The sequence below is a fragment of the Apium graveolens genome, unplaced genomic scaffold, assembly GCF_009905375.1.
Source record: "Apium graveolens cultivar Ventura unplaced genomic scaffold, ASM990537v1 ctg3661, whole genome shotgun sequence".
Taxonomy (NCBI): Eukaryota; Viridiplantae; Streptophyta; class Magnoliopsida; order Apiales; family Apiaceae; genus Apium; species Apium graveolens.
This window is the reverse complement of record NW_027418206.1, coordinates 27,139-43,373: the sequence shown is the minus strand read 5'-3', so window position 1 is coordinate 43,373 and position 16,235 is coordinate 27,139. Positions and strand designations below refer to the sequence as shown.

Below are 16,235 nucleotides of genomic sequence, written 5' to 3'. Positions count from 1 at the left end.
AAATCTGATCCTTTAAAACATCCTAAAATCACAAAACTCCTTTTCAACTATACTTCTCTCTCCAATTTTGACAAAATCTACTACTTTTCATTTTTTGTAACATTGTGAGGGTGGGTAAAGGTAGAGTGATTTCCCAAAACTTCACTTATACAAAAGAGTGGGAATTTTATTCCCAACTGAGGAATATTTCTCATATGACAAAAAGTTGAATATAGCTAATCATATGCCCTCTGGGGCACTGTCTCTACGGATAAAAAGATATTTTATTTACCAAAAAGTTATACATAATCCAAATATTGGGCATCATACTTGGGTTGGTCTGGATGTAACAACCCGCCCTTGCGGACTATTAAATCTAAATACCAAAACTTAAATAAAATAGATTCTTATTCGATAATTCAAATATATCACGAAGGTCAAAGCAGCGGTCAAACTCAATAATCAAAATCATAAAAACAGAGACGCAGCTCCACAAATCCGATAATAATTGTCTAACAGATAATTAAATTCATTCTCTAAAAACAAAATCTTTATTCTAATTCAAATAGCACAAAACGAAGCAGCACAGATCTCCACATAGTTCTCATTCCTTAATCTTAATATGCTCCAAATTCCGAACCTGAAATGTTAAAAGGGGTGAGCTACACAGCTCAGCAAGTACAAATTGACTATCTCTTAAACAGAAAAACAATGGGTGTTTTAATAAAATGATTTTTCTCAAACAATAATAATTTTGTAAAACAATTTGTTAAGTAGATCCAACCCAAGTTTTATATTTTAAAATTCAGAATTTAAAACAGAACAGAGCAGATTTTATAACAGATCAGAACAAAGTAAAACAGAACAAAACTATAATTCTAATAAATATCACAGTCTTGATCTACGGCCACACTTTGCCAGTAGCCGGCATCTAATTCTTATTCTTATTCTTTATACCACACTTTGCCAGTGGTCGGCATCTAAAGTTCAATAATTACGCGCCCTTAATAGGTATCTAAAGTTGCACACTTGTGCGCCTACTAAGGGTATCTAAGGCTAGTTCCGGAACTATAGCGTAAATTACGAACGGTTCGAAAACGTAGAGACTGGGTTCTAAAATTCACAAATACTTATATCTTATAATTTCGAAATCAAAGTTTTTATATCTTATATGAAATTAAAAACAGAACTGAAATATCTTTTCGGAAATTTAAAAGTAAGTCAAAAGGTACTTACCTCAAAGCCTGACCAGATCTGAATTTACTCTTTTTGACCCTCTAAACGATATTTTCTTGAAAAACACGAAACACGAAAGCTGAAGATAACGAAAAGACCTTTCTGAAAAGTCCAGAATCACTGAATTCTGACTTACGATGAATTTTCTACGAATTTTACAAGACAGCTGATTTTTGCTGAGAAAGTCCTACGAATTTTAATGATAAAAACAAGGAATACGAATATGGTGTATTTATAACGATACAAAACCCTATATCTCAACTAGGAAATAATAATATTTCCTCCTAAAGATTTACAACCTCTCCAAGTAAATTCCATAAATAAAATATTTGATACACACAATTACCTAAACTAAAAAAATTTCGATTTTCTAAATTATTCTTACACTTATTTCCACAAATAACAAATCTTTTCACAAATCAACTACCTTGCACAAAATGTTTTCAGAATATTCTAATTTTAAAATATTTATCTAGACAAATTAATATCTAATTTCTAATAAATAAATTAAAAATAAAATTACGAATTTTACATTCTTCCCTCCTTAAAAGAATTTGGTCCCCAAATTCACATAACATAAATAAATTAAATAAGTCACTAAAGAAAAGAAATCATACCTTAATTGCGATAGTTGTCATTTCCTGTCAGCTGAAACACACGTCCTTTGCCCATCTTGTTATCTGCTTCCTTCCTTGGTGGCGGTGGCGGATTGTGCGGACAATTCGAAATCTTATGTCCTACTTCTCCGCAATGAAAACAAGCACCTGTATTCCAACGACAGACTTTGTCCGGATGATTCTTGCCGCACCTGGTACACGTCTCTCGATCACCTTGACCCCCGATGTTATCGTACACGTGTGGCTTCTTGAGTGGTCCCCCTTGAAAAGATTGCCCACTAGTTTGAGTGAACCGCCTCTTATTCCAACTGCCAGACGCCTTTTCAGATTCTGCCAAGCCCCTTTCGATCACTAACGCCTTGTTGAGGACAGCCTCGTACGTCTGAAGTTCAAACGACGCCACTGAATTCCTGATGTCACTTCGAAGTCCCTCCTCTAATCTTCGTGCTCGACTGCTCTCATCTGCTACTAGGGTCGACGCGTACTTCGCAAGCTTTGCAAATTCTGCTTCGTATTCAATGACGGTTCTTCCACCTTGTTGAAGTCGAATGAAGTCCCTCTCTTTCTGCAGACGAACTGTTCTCGGAAAGTACTTGTCCTCTAAAGCCTTCTTGAACTTTGCCCAAGTGTACGGTTCATGATTTTCTTCAAGATTTGTCGTCTCATTCTTCCTCTTTTCCATAAGCCACCAGTCGTAAGCGCTTCCTTGCAATTGGTACACAGCTAAGGTCACCTTCTGTTCCTCATTGCTCCCCAGAAGTCCGAAAGCTTTTTCCATCTCTTGGATCCACATCTCAACGATAGCCGGGTCTGTAGCTCCATCAAAAGTTGGCGGGTTCAAACGCTTGAATTGAGAGACGATGTTGGGCTTCGGTTGCTGATTCACAAGTACAGCTAGAGTTTCAGCCAGCTGGTCAAAGACGTTTCCTCCTTCATCATTATTGCCCTGATTTTCATTGTTGTTCTGATTTTCTCCATCCATCTTTACTAGAACACACAAAACAAATTCTAAACTTATAGTCAATAATCAAAAAAAACACAAAAGTCAAACATATCAAATAATCACACAAATAAATGCCCTAAATCCAAAATAATTTTCTAAGACCTATACGATAGTCTAAAGGATCGCATCCTAGGGAATGTACTAGTCCCATACCTAATACACTCCGAAGGACAGCCTGCTCTTGATACCAACTGTAACAGCCCGCACATCCGGACTATTAATTCTAAACCAAAACTAATACAAAACAAATTATTAAATCGAAATTCTATTACAAAGGTGTCTACTACAAAAGCGCAGCTAACGGAAACGGTCCAAAAGTCAATCTACTCCAAAACTAAGGTCCTCGAACTTCAATGCTATACAACTCGAATCTCGGACGAAACCTGAAATTGTAAGAATGAGCTATACAGCCCAGCAAGAAAATAATCGATCCAACTAGTAGGCCAAGTAACACATACACATATTAAAAAAATACGATAATTAATATGATACGATATAAGAAACAAACACTTTTGATACACTTTCTTATTCTTATTATTATTCGATACACACAATACACATAGCACATAGACAATAATAATTCCAAAATCAATAACTCATGCCAAGACCACTACAACCCGGTGATAACGGTCCTAAATTTTCTGTAAACTGTCACTACAATCCGGTGACTGCGGTCCTAAGTTCTTATTCGATATTTTCACAAACCATGGCACAAATCAAAGATTCAGAATTATCATCTAGACACCACAGAGATACAATAATACGTATACTTAAATAAAATAGATTCTTATTCGATAATTCAAATATATCACGAAGGTCAAAGCAGCGGTCAAACTCAATAATCAAAATCATAAAAACAGAGACGCAGCTCCACAAATCCGATAATAATTGTCTAACAGATAATTAAATTCATTCTCTAAAAACAAAATCTTTATTCTAATTCAAATAGCACAAAACGAAGCAGCACAGATCTCCACATAGTTCTCATTCCTTAATCTTAATATGCTCCAAATTCCGAACCTGAAATGTTAAAAGGGGTGAGCTACACAGCTCAGCAAGTACAAATTGACTATCTCTTAAACAGAAAAACAATGGGTGTTTTAATAAAATGATTTTTCTCAAACAATAATAATTTTGTAAAACAATTTGTTAAGTAGATCCAACCCAAGTTTTATATTTTAAAATTCAGAATTTAAAACAGAACAGAGCAGATTTTATAACAGATCAGAACAAAGTAAAACAGAACAAAACTATAATTCTAATAAATATCACAGTCTTGATCTACGGCCACACTTTGCCAGTAGCCGGCATCTAATTCTTATTCTTATTCTTTATACCACACTTTGCCAGTGGTCGGCATCTAAAGTTCAATAATTACGCGCCCTTAATAGGTATCTAAAGTTGCACACTTGTGCGCCTACTAAGGGTATCTAAGGCTAGTTCCGGAACTATAGCGTAAATTACGAACGGTTCGAAAACGTAGAGACTGGGTTCTAAAATTCACAAATACTTATATCTTATAATTTCGAAATCAAAGTTTTTATATCTTATATGAAATTAAAAACAGAACTGAAATATCTTTTCGGAAATTTAAAAGTAAGTCAAAAGGTACTTACCTCAAAGCCTGACCAGATCTGAATTTACTCTTTTTGACCCTCTAAACGATATTTTCTTGAAAAACACGAAACACGAAAGCTGAAGATAACGAAAAGACCTTTCTGAAAAGTCCAGAATCACTGAATTCTGACTTACGATGAATTTTCTACGAATTTTACAAGACAGCTGATTTTTGCTGAGAAAGTCCTACGAATTTTAATGATAAAAACAAGGAATACGAATATGGTGTATTTATAACGATACAAAACCCTATATCTCAACTAGGAAATAATAATATTTCCTCCTAAAGATTTACAACCTCTCCAAGTAAATTCCATAAATAAAATATTTGATACACACAATTACCTAAACTAAAAAAATTTCGATTTTCTAAATTATTCTTACACTTATTTCCACAAATAACAAATCTTTTCACAAATCAACTACCTTGCACAAAATGTTTTCAGAATATTCTAATTTTAAAATATTTATCTAGACAAATTAATATCTAATTTCTAATAAATAAATTAAAAATAAAATTACGAATTTTACACTGGAGTAGGAAAATCCCAAAATGATTAAATCACTTTTTAAATTCTACTTCTTTGGAAAATAACATACATTACTCCTGACTCCTGGAAAATATTTGAACTTGTTTCCAAGATTAAATTTTGGATTTTGACCATGATCGATTAATTAGTTAATACTGTGAATGCAAAATATTAGTAATCTATAATATCTTAATGAGAATTAGTGAAAAAATCCAAAAATTTGTACTAAAAATGACATTTTTATAAATATTTTGACTCATATTTTTGAAATTTGACTAGTGGGTCGACCCATTTTCATAAATCAACTAATTTTTATACAAATATGCAAAGATCCGTCAAGTATCCATATCTTAAATGGTATTTATAATTATTAAAAAATCACTTTTCAATATTAAAAAGATCAAACATATTATTAAAATTGATTTGTTTTTATACCCAATCAATTACAGATCCACAAATCATGTCTTCAATAATTCAAATTCAAAAATCAATACTACTTTCCTTGATAATCATTATTTTCTTCTTCTTATTCATGAATCTCAGCATTTGTATACATCATCAATACTACAATTAAAATTTTTTCATCATTATAACAAATCAATTTCAAATCAATCATAGATCCACTTTTCATGTAAAAGAAAATTTTAAAAATTTGAGATTATATCTTTTTCATTTTTGTACGGGCAGTCATCTTGAATCATTTTTCCTTTTCATCTTGAATTATCCTTCTTCATTCTTCATAAAATATTGAACTAAAAAAATCATATTTGTAGCAATTTTTTCTTCTTTATTATCTGTTTCCGATGTTCATGAACTATTTACCTCTGTTAATTCACAATATCTTCTTTATTATCTTAGTAAATCTGTAGATACATGTTTATGTTTATATTTTTGTGTGATTTGGTTGTTTATTCACGTATATGATTTGTTTTTTATATGAATACTCACAATTTTGAATTGTATTTTTGCAGATTATTGTTGATGGTTGCTTATGTTTGTAGATGACTATCATCTTTGTTTTTGTTCAACCGGTAACCACTTTATTCTTTTAAATGACTATAAGTATACATATGTTTAATCATTCTTTTTAGATTTACTATGGTATTGTATTTTGATACATCTTAATTTCGTTAATATTTTTTCGTTAGTTTTTTGAAACATCTACACAATCAGGTGATCTTTTTAGTCTTATCATTATTCAATTATTTTTTGTCGATTTGGTTAGAACTTATGTTTTTGCACTCCAACTGTTTGATGTTAGTTCTGAACAACTTTATTTTGATTTTGATGTTATTTTTTTGCAGGATGGTATTAAAATAGGAGGTGAGGAAGTGGAATAAGATATATCGGCTCTATTTGATGAGTTAATATGTACTTTAAGTTATTTGTGGAGAGAGCGCACATGAGAATTGTCAAGGCTTTCATCATATTGTCACGACGAAAACTTGAAAAACTTTAAAAATGGTAAGCCATGAAGGATGCTATTAAGATGTGAAGTTCAGTTTATCACATGATTTTAGTTCACATACTAATATACAATGAAAAAGAGGTATCACTGATTCTTAATCCTACAGATTATACCTTCTTCATACTTTTTTAACATTTATTCAGCTGGATGGACTACTTATTTAGTGATTCTTCATCACCAAGTTCCAAAGGTGTGATAATTTTTCCTTTGCTTATATTCGTACTCTATTAATTCTTGGCAAGTTTATTGATGTGCTTTACTTGAATTTATGACCAAGGCTTACATAGATCTTAAGTTGAAAGTTATTGTGTATTGCATATAATACTATATATAATAAAAAGATATCACATTCCTGGTCATTTGAAATATTTCAGTGCCGATGAATACCTGAAACAAATATGCCTACTTGAAATGTGTTTGCTAATGGATGTAGGTGATAATGAATGCAGAAGGCATTTAGAAAAAGTTAATGAAACTGGAAACTATCAAAAGGTATCATTTCTACTTATTTATCTATAATAAAAAACATAATGTGTTTGCTAATGGATGTGGATGATTATGGAATGCAGAAGGCATTTAGGAAAGTTAATGAATCTAGCAACTATCAGGAGGTATTAATTCTAATTAATTATCCTAGAATTCACTATAAACCCAATTTATAATTAGTTTATATAACTTGATATTGGGCTACACTGAACCAGAAAAGACAATGCAACAACGGTGGATTAGATGATCATGCCTTGAATTACTAATTAATACTAGAGCTAAATTTTAAATATAATGTTATGTTGGTTACATAATTATCATATGATTGTTGGTAATTGCTCCTGAAACAAATTACTCATGTAGACAATTTTCCCAATTTAGTCTAAATTTTACAGGGCTGTTTTAGGCTATTAGATAGGCCGTGGGACAATTTTGATTCTTCATGTTTGAATTCAAGATTTGATTCTCAGAGTATCAATATATTTTTGTTACATGTGTATTTCTACAACAAAAGAAATTTCAAAATGTGGACTATAGAATTTTTCCTTTGAGCAAACCAATGACGTGATTAATAGGTCTCAATGCAGATTTTACAGCGAAATATAATTTGCATCTACGTTGAATTATGTCTATTGAGAACTGTGTAGAGTTAAGTTGGAGTATCTAATGGTTTTTAATTATAAATATTACACACTTTTATTTGTTTAACAGTTACTTATTTATATTTGGAAAACCATGGGACTGCTTTTGGGATTATTGTTGAAAGAGTTACAATAATATACTCATATGGTTTAGGTGCTACAGTTGTCAAAGTAAGGCTCCTTCAGTTTCCCCCCATATGCATGTCATAAGAGCTCATATAGGTAAATTAGATGGGTCAAATGCCACTGGAATTTGAGGTGGTAAGGAAGCTTATAATAGTCCTGCACTAGAAAATGAGGTAATTTCATTGTTGATATGTTATGCCTAATTATTATTGTTTGGAGAAGAGTACAGAAGGAACACATGATTGCAAGGGAAATATTGGAGGCCGGAGAACATGAATTTTTCCCCATATTGTCAAGAGTTTAATGAACTAACAGGAAGAAAGAATGCATGATTGCAAGGGACATACTGGGTCCTGGTAATATGGCCAAGTAGTTGAAGATTAAGGTTCTGTAGAGTTGTTGAAAATTTATGATATCATTTTTTTCTTTGAAGATGACCTTGATGATAAAGATGCCCGGCTTGGTCAGATGATCTAGGGGAAGAATTCTAAAGACATGATTATGCGGTCGGGTGTTTTGGTGTCATGTAATCATTTTCACATTTTTTTTTTGGTTTTGTAAGCTTCTGTAGTATATACTAGTTGAACATATATAAGTATTCTCGATTATCTAATCTTTCAATGTTCTAAATACTGATTATCTCATGTAGGTTTCAAGTGAATAGGTAAGGTTGCCTAACTTATGTGTCATTTTTACATATAGTAGGTGCAAGAGGAAAAAGTCAAAATTTACTATAAATAATTATGAGAGATTTAAGTACAATTTAAATATTTTTGTTAATCGTAGGACTAAACCTCATTTTATATAAGAAAAGGATTTTTTTAAAAAAAAATTACTTTTTCTCTATTTTCTTAATTTAAATAATGACTAATTTTTGCGTGTTTTTATATATTTGAAACAAATGTAAGTGCTCATCCATATATATGTATATATATATTCAAATATTCACAAATTTAATATTTTATTTATAATTTTTAGTCTTTAAATTATAGTACATTATTAATAGGTTTATTCCAACAATATTCGTAAATTTAATAATTTTTAGTCCACTATTATGGATTAAAAACTAAGGTATATTAATTGTTGTACTTACTACCTGGGTTCGTGAGCTTCAATGCTCAATTTGACTGCTCTTGTGTTTCGTGACTCGGTCTTCCTTAACAAGATGCCTACGTACCTTGCTGATTGTCAAGGATCAAGTCAAAAACGTAGTTCTGATTTGTGGGATGAGGCCCCTAATATAGGTGTTGGGAGTCCTTGAATTGGACTTGGTTTAAGAGACTTGGTGGGCAAGTCTGAGAATTAGAATGGACTTTGGAGTCCTAGGAAGTAGGAAACTGATTCCTTATCCTATCAAGTCCTTTGGGGGCTAATCTACAAGGATTTATATCCTTATTGGTACTCATCTTAACAGCTGATTTCTTCTTTATTAATTAATTATGAAATTAATTAATATTTAGGATTTTTTGCCCTTTCTAATTGGGCTTCGCTATTGGACCGTATCTGGTCTAATTAATTTTAACACCAATTATATTCCTAGGCTATTTTTAGGCATATTTCAAGGGTCCTGAGCCTCTTCTAATGGGCTTAACAACCAGACCAATTCTAATATAATTAATGCGATATTAATTACGCAATCAGGATTTATTTTATTCCCTATCATTTGCCCCCCAACTTCTGAGAAACCGTAAAAAGATTTCGCAGAAGTTAAGTTATTCCCTTATAGGGTATCATTTTTACGTAAAGTGTGAAGCGGCTTACATATTTACAACATTTTGCTTTGCTCACGGCTTTAGGGTTGTTTTTTAGAACTTCCCTATTATTTTCTTACCTTTTTCCCTCTTTTTTAGGAATTTTCTGGTATTTTTCAGTAATTTTCCCTTAATTTCTGGGATTTTTTCCTAATTCTCAAGAATATTCCGATACTCACAGATATAACTTCTTTAATATTTCAAGAATATTTTTATCAAAAATAATTTTTAAAATTATTTTTTAAATTTTCCCTAATTTTCTGGGATTTTTTACAATTTTTCAGGATTTTTCAGCCCTTTTTCGACTAGGATTCTAGTCGAAAATTCGACCTGGATCCTAGTCGAATATTGGGCCAGTTCCTGGATTCTGGTCGAAGAAATTCGACTAGGATTCACGACCAGGATTTTGACCTGGATCCTAGTCGGGTTGTCGACCTGGGTCTTGGTCGAACTTCATGCCACTTTTTGACTCCTGCTCGTGAAACCTCAACTAGGATACACGACCAGGATTTCGACCTGGATCCTAGTCGAGTTTACGACATGGGTCTTGGTCGAACTTCATGCCACCTTTTGATCCTTGCTCGTGAAACCTCGACTAGGATTCACGACCAGGATTTCGAGCTGGATCCTAGTCGACTTTACACCCTGGGTCTTGGTCGAAATTTATGACCCTTCTTTGTTCCTTTTCAAAAGATTTCGAGCTTGATACACGACCAGGATTTCAACCTGAGTCTTTTTTATGGCTATTTTTTCTGACTTCTGTGCCTCAAACACGACCTCAATCCTTGTCTATTAGGCGGGTGTTTTTCTCGCTCTTTTTTGAAAGAATTTGAATAGGATTCACGAGCTCAAACTCGACCTAGATCCTGGTCTATTTGGCCGGTGTTTTTCTGGCTCCTGTTCGAAAGAATTCGAACAGGATTCATGAGCTCAAACTCGACCTAGATCCTGGTCTATTTGAATGAGTTGGCTTTATTGGGCTTTTCCTCATCCAACTTGGATTTGGGCTTTGAATTGGGCCTCTTTTTTCCAAATCCTATTTGTATTTGGGCCTTGATTTGGGCCTCTTTTTTTCAATAACTATTTAAGATTTATCAAGGATATCCTGGAATATTCTGGAAAGTTCCAGAACTTAAGAATTTTCAAGGATATTCTGGAAAGTTCCAGAATTTGGGCTTTGTCTTTGGGCTTTCAACCTAATGGGCCCCTTTTTGCCTTTTCATCTTCTCTTTGGCTGCCTATATAAGAAAGTGAAGTGAGTCATTTTACCTCACTTATCATTTCTTGCTTCTTGAGCTCTCTTGATCTCCTTCACAAAAAAAACCAAGGTCTTTTTCAGAGTCTTCTAAGCCTTTGCTCGCTCGTCTTTTGGGCAAGCTATGGATGGGAGCCCGAATGACATAGTTTTGACTGAGGAGGAGACCAGGGCTTTTAATCTCCTTACCCAGGATAACGAGATGTCTCATTCCTGGGACCTCATTAGATAGACTGTTCTTGTGGAGCGTGGCCTCTCTCCCGTTTCTAAGCAAGGTATGTTCTCTTCCTTATAATGTTTTTTTGTCTTCCTTATCTTTTATCATCTTTCTAATTCCTTTTCCTCTAATTTGTGCAGTGGCTGAGAAGATCGAAGAGGCTACCAAGCCTAAAGACCTGGAAACAACCAGGATGAAGCGCGCTAAAAAGGTCTTCAAGGACCCGCACCTCGGGGATCACTTCCCTGAGTTTTTACTTCAAACAAGAGATGAGGACGAAGAAGGCCCCAGCCAACCCCTGCGTACCAAACAGAAGCCAGGGGCCTTTTTTCAACCTGCATGGGGTATTCAGGGAAAAGACACGATCGTTGGCAATACTAAGCACGCCAAATAATGGTCAATTCAGTCTACTTCCCCGGTACACTACTAAGACTTTGTCCTCCAACAAGACTTGGAGGCTAATAAGCTTTTTGGTACTCAGGCTCTGGCAACAATATACTTCTTTTCTCCTTTTTTTATTACAATAACCTTTTTTCATGATCTTCCTTCTCATTTCTTCTTTATCTTTTAGGCGAACGTCCATTTTCAAGGGGCGCTTCACCAAGCTAAGGCTTGGAAGGTTGGCCTAGAGGATATGACCAAAAAATTGGAAGAGGCCAACCAAGAAATTGAACAACTCAAGGCCCAGCTTGCTTCCTCAACCTCTGACCTGGAAACAGCTCGAGTTAAGATAGTGATCCTTAAGGCTCAAAAGGACAAAGCCTTCGATGCCTGGATGGACACAAAGGAGTTCAAAGACTTAACGGTGGATCACGGCGCCCTCTTTCACCCGGTTAGCTATAAGGAAGGCTGGGATGCTACGGTAGAGGCTATCCAGGACGAGTTTCCTGAGATTCTTGAGCAAGCTCCCTTCCCTTATCCTGTAAAGGTCCCAACACTTGGAGGCGCCGCTGACAAGCTAGCGGATCTTATTGAGGAGGGTACTTCTGCGTTCCTAGTCAGAGCGCCATCAGGAAGCCAGGGCCAAGGCCGGAAGAGAAAGGAGCCCAAGTCCATCTCCGGAGAGGAGGAATTTTCTTCTGAGGAAGAGTCCGAGCTATTGTAAAGAAGGCCAGGGGGAAGAGCCTCCAAAACCAGCGTCCCCAAAGGCATCTGAGGCGTCTGAGGGTAGTTTCGAGGAGACCTCTATGGAGACTTCTGAGGAAACTTCCGAGGGACCAACTCAGGAGTCGTCTGAGGAGACTTCAGATAGTGGCTCCGAAGAATCTGAGCCTTCTAAGGCCTAACTCCCTTACCTTGTATATTTTTATTTTGTTCTGATATTTTCAGACTTTGTAGTAATCTTTGGATGTTTTTACTTGTTTTGTCTTGTGTAATCCAGCCATACTTCAACCTTTCAAGTTTCGGAACCCAAGTTTATAACTTAGTTTTGTTTTTCAGAATCTGACAATTCAACAAACTGGAACAAACTGAATGTTTTTATTATAATTTGGTATTTTCAATACCTTACACGAGATGGGTTCAACCCTGATAAAACTTAAAACATATCTTCTAAAAAATCCTAAGTAAGCAAAGCTTCAAGGTGCTTTTAAACCTACTTGTCATCTCAACAAGTGAGAATTGTACTCAATCATTTTACACATAGTAAACCTTTAGGTTTTATGCATGCCAAGTTATCGGGATTTTAAAACCATCCATAGTCTCCAACTTGTAGGTTCCTCTTCTTTGAACACTTTTGACCATGTATGGCCCTTCCCAATTTGGGGCAAGTTTTCCTCTCTGCCCAAGACCGGAAGCTTCCACTTTCCTCAGAACCAAGTCACCTTGCTTGAAGAACCTTTCTTTAACCCTTAGGTTATAGTAGAACGAAGCCTTTTTTCTGATATTCCATTATCTTTGCATGTGCCTTATCTCGTACTTCATCAATTAGATCCAGGGCTAATCTTTGCCCCTCCTCATTTTCCTCGGCATTGAAAGCTTGGATCCTGGGAGAAGAATGTGATATCTCTACAGGAACAACCGCTTCTGCCCCATATACTAACATGAAATGAGTTGCTCAAGTTGTGACTCTACAAGTAGTTCTGTAAGCCCATAGTATAGGGAGTATTTCATCCACCTAGTTATTCCTTGACTTCTCGATCCTCTTCTTTAGTCCATCCATGATTATTCGATTTGCCACTTCTGCTTTCCCATTGGCTTGTGGGTGAGCCACAGAGGTAAATCGCAACTCAATTTCATTCTCCTCACAATACTTCTTGAATTCTTCATTGTTGAACTGTGTACCATTATTGGTAACTAGGATATGGGGAATTTCATATAGGCACATGATGTTTTTCCACAAGAATTATGCAACCTGCTTAGTTGTGATCTTGGCCAAAGGCTTGGCTTCAATCCATTTAGTAAAATAATCAATGGCTACTATCAGGTGCTTCTTTTGTGTCGTGGCCATGGGGAAAGGCCCAAGTATATCCATTCCCCACATGGCAAAGGGGATGGGAGAGTTGATGGAAGTCAACATCTCGGGGGGTTGTCGAATAACAGGTTCATGTTTCTGACAACGATCACACTTCTTCAAATACTCTTTGGCATTGACCATCATCTCTGGCCAATAGAAGCCTAAACAGCTTATCTTATGAGCCAGCATTCTGCCCCCCTAGTGTTGCCCATGGATACCTTCGTGTACCTCTTCTAGAGCCAAACGTGCCTCATTGGGCCTGAGATATCTTAAGTAAGGAACTATATAAGATCTCTTGTACAAATTCCCATCGATCAAGGAGTATCTCAGTGCTCGAACAACCAACTTTCGTGCTTCAGTCACGTTATTTAGCAGCCAACCAGTTTGAATATGGGCCTTAATGGGATCTATCTATGACTTTCCCAGCCCTATAAGAGCTACAAGCTTAACATCAATGCTTCATATCTTCAAAATGCAGAAGTATACGCTTCCTGAATTTTCCTCTATCTCAGATGAAGCAAACTTTGACAATGCATCCGCTTTAGCATTTTCCATCCTTGGGATGTGCTCAACATGGAACTCGTCGAATTGAGTCATCACAACTCTTACTAGGCGGACATACTTAGCCATCGTATCATCCCTTGCCTCAAACTCTCCCTTCACCTAGGATATGATCAACTTCGATTCTCTACAAACCTTCAAGTTCTTGACTCTTAGTGTCCCTTCTAGGCCGAGGCTAGCTATTAGAGCCTCATATTCTGCTTCATTATTTATGGTTGGGAAGTGTAGCTTCATAGCATATTCAATCAGGAACCCATCAGGACTTTGTAAAACTAGCCCTGCTCCACTTGAATTTGTTTTTGATGCTCCATCAAAATAGAGAACCCAATATTCCTTCTCCTTAACGTCCTTTTATTTATCCCCTTTATCACCTTCCGTGTCTTGAGGTATAGTATCTTCCTGCCCCCCAAGTTCTTGGTTGGATATGGTACATTCCACCACGAAGTCAGCCAATGCATGGGCTTTTATTATCGTTCGTGACTTGTACTTGATGTCAAATTCTCCCAACTCTATTGCTCACTTAATCAGCCTCCCACTAGCCTTGGTACTATGAATAATATTTCTCAAGGGATGATTTGTTAGAACCTCAATCTGATGAGCCTGAAAGTAAAGATGCAACTTTCTTGAAGCCATTACCAAGGCTAAAGCAAACTTTTCAATAGATGAATAATTCAACTCAGCCTCATGCAGAATTTTGCTCACATAGTATACGGGTTTCTGGACTTTAAGTTTTCTCCTTAACCAATACAGCGCTCAAGGCATTTTCTGAAACGGCCAGGTACAAGTATAAGATTTCATTAAGAGCTGGCTTGGCCAACAATGGGGCCTGGGCCATATATTTCTTTAATTCTTCGAATGCCTTCTGGATTTCCTCAGTCCATTCAAAATCCTTAACCTTCTTCAAGGACTTGAAGAACGACAAGCACTTGTCCCCAGATTTGGAGATGAATCACCCCAATGCAGCAACCCTTCCAATGAGCTTTTGAACATCTTTGATAGTCTTTGGTGGTTTTATGTCCAAGATCGCCTTTATTTTATCGGGGTTGGCCTCGATTCCTCTCTCGGAGACCATCAGTCCTAAGAACTTTCCAGATCCCACTCCGAAAGCACACTTTGCAGGATTTAGCATTATTTTGTGGTATCTCAGGACCTCAAAAGCTTCCCTCAAATGGATTAAATGGTCAGTCTTCACTAGACTCTTAACTAACATATCATCAACATAAACTTCCATCGTCTTGCCAATAAGATCCTTGAAAATCTTATTTACCAACCTTTGATAGGTGGCTCCTGCATTCTTGAGACCAAATGCCATAACAAGATAACAATAAACACCAAAGTCAGTGATAAATGATACCGTTGGGATGTCATCCTTGTGCATCTTGATCTGATTGTATCCACTGTATTCATCCATGAAGCTCGGCATCTCATATCCAGCAGTAGCATCTATTAATGTATTTATCCTTGGCAATGGGAAACAGTCCTTGGGGAATGCGTCATTCAAATCGGTGAAATCTACACACATCCTCCATTTTCAATTAGCCTTCTTTACCATCACAGGGTTTGCTAACCATTCTGGAAATTGTATCTCCTCAATGAAACCAGCCTCTAAGAGTTTCTCTACTTCTTGTTTAATAGGCTATTGCCTCTCTGGAGTAAAACTTCTTTTCTTTTGCTTCACTGTCTTTCGATTTGGATCCACATTCAGCTTGTGAGTGATTAGTTATGGGTCTATGCCTGGCATATCGGCTGCTGACCATGCAAACACATCACTATTTTCTTGCAAAAATTTCACTAACTTCCCTCTAAGGGGCTCCTCTAGTGTTGCTCCAACAAAAGTCACTTTCTCAGGATCCTCGGGAGCCAAAAGAATCTAAACCAAGTCTTCTGCTGGCTTCCCTCTTTTCCCATCATTCTCTAGGATATCCATATCTTCAATAGGCAAAACCTACCCCCAACTCCATCTGCCCTCAGAGAGGCCACATAACAACTCCTAGCCATTTTTTGATCCCCTCTATCTTCTCCAATCCCATTCCGGGGGGGAAACTTCATAACTGAATGGTAAGAAGAAGGGATTGTCTTGAAGGCATGTATCCATGTTCTTCCCATGATTGCGTTGTAGGTTGAACTAGCATTCACCACCATAAACTCCAACATCTATGTTGCTTGCCTTGGTTCCTGACCTATGGTTGTTGGAAACTTAATTATCCCTTCCATGGGGCATTCCACTCTTGTAAATCCATATATTGGCATATCGGTCGGGGTCAGTTGAGAATCATTATACCCCATCCTAAAA

At 36.0% G+C, this 16,235-nt stretch overlaps 1 protein-coding gene across 1 annotated transcript; it reads right to left on the bottom strand.

Annotated features, from left to right (window-relative positions):
• Window positions 1–1,833: 1,833 nt before the first annotated feature.
• On the bottom strand, window positions 1,834–2,814 carry LOC141701269 (uncharacterized). Its single transcript, XM_074504954.1, has one exon. The coding sequence runs from the start codon at window positions 2,812–2,814 to the stop codon at window positions 1,834–1,836; it is 981 nt and encodes a 326-aa protein (XP_074361055.1).
• Between the last annotated feature and the right edge of the window lie 13,421 nt (window positions 2,815–16,235).

Coding starts and splice junctions, on each gene's coding strand:
- LOC141701269 (XM_074504954.1), bottom strand. CDS start 2,814: ATGGATGGAGAAAATCAGAACAACAATGAAAATCAGGGCAATAATGAT.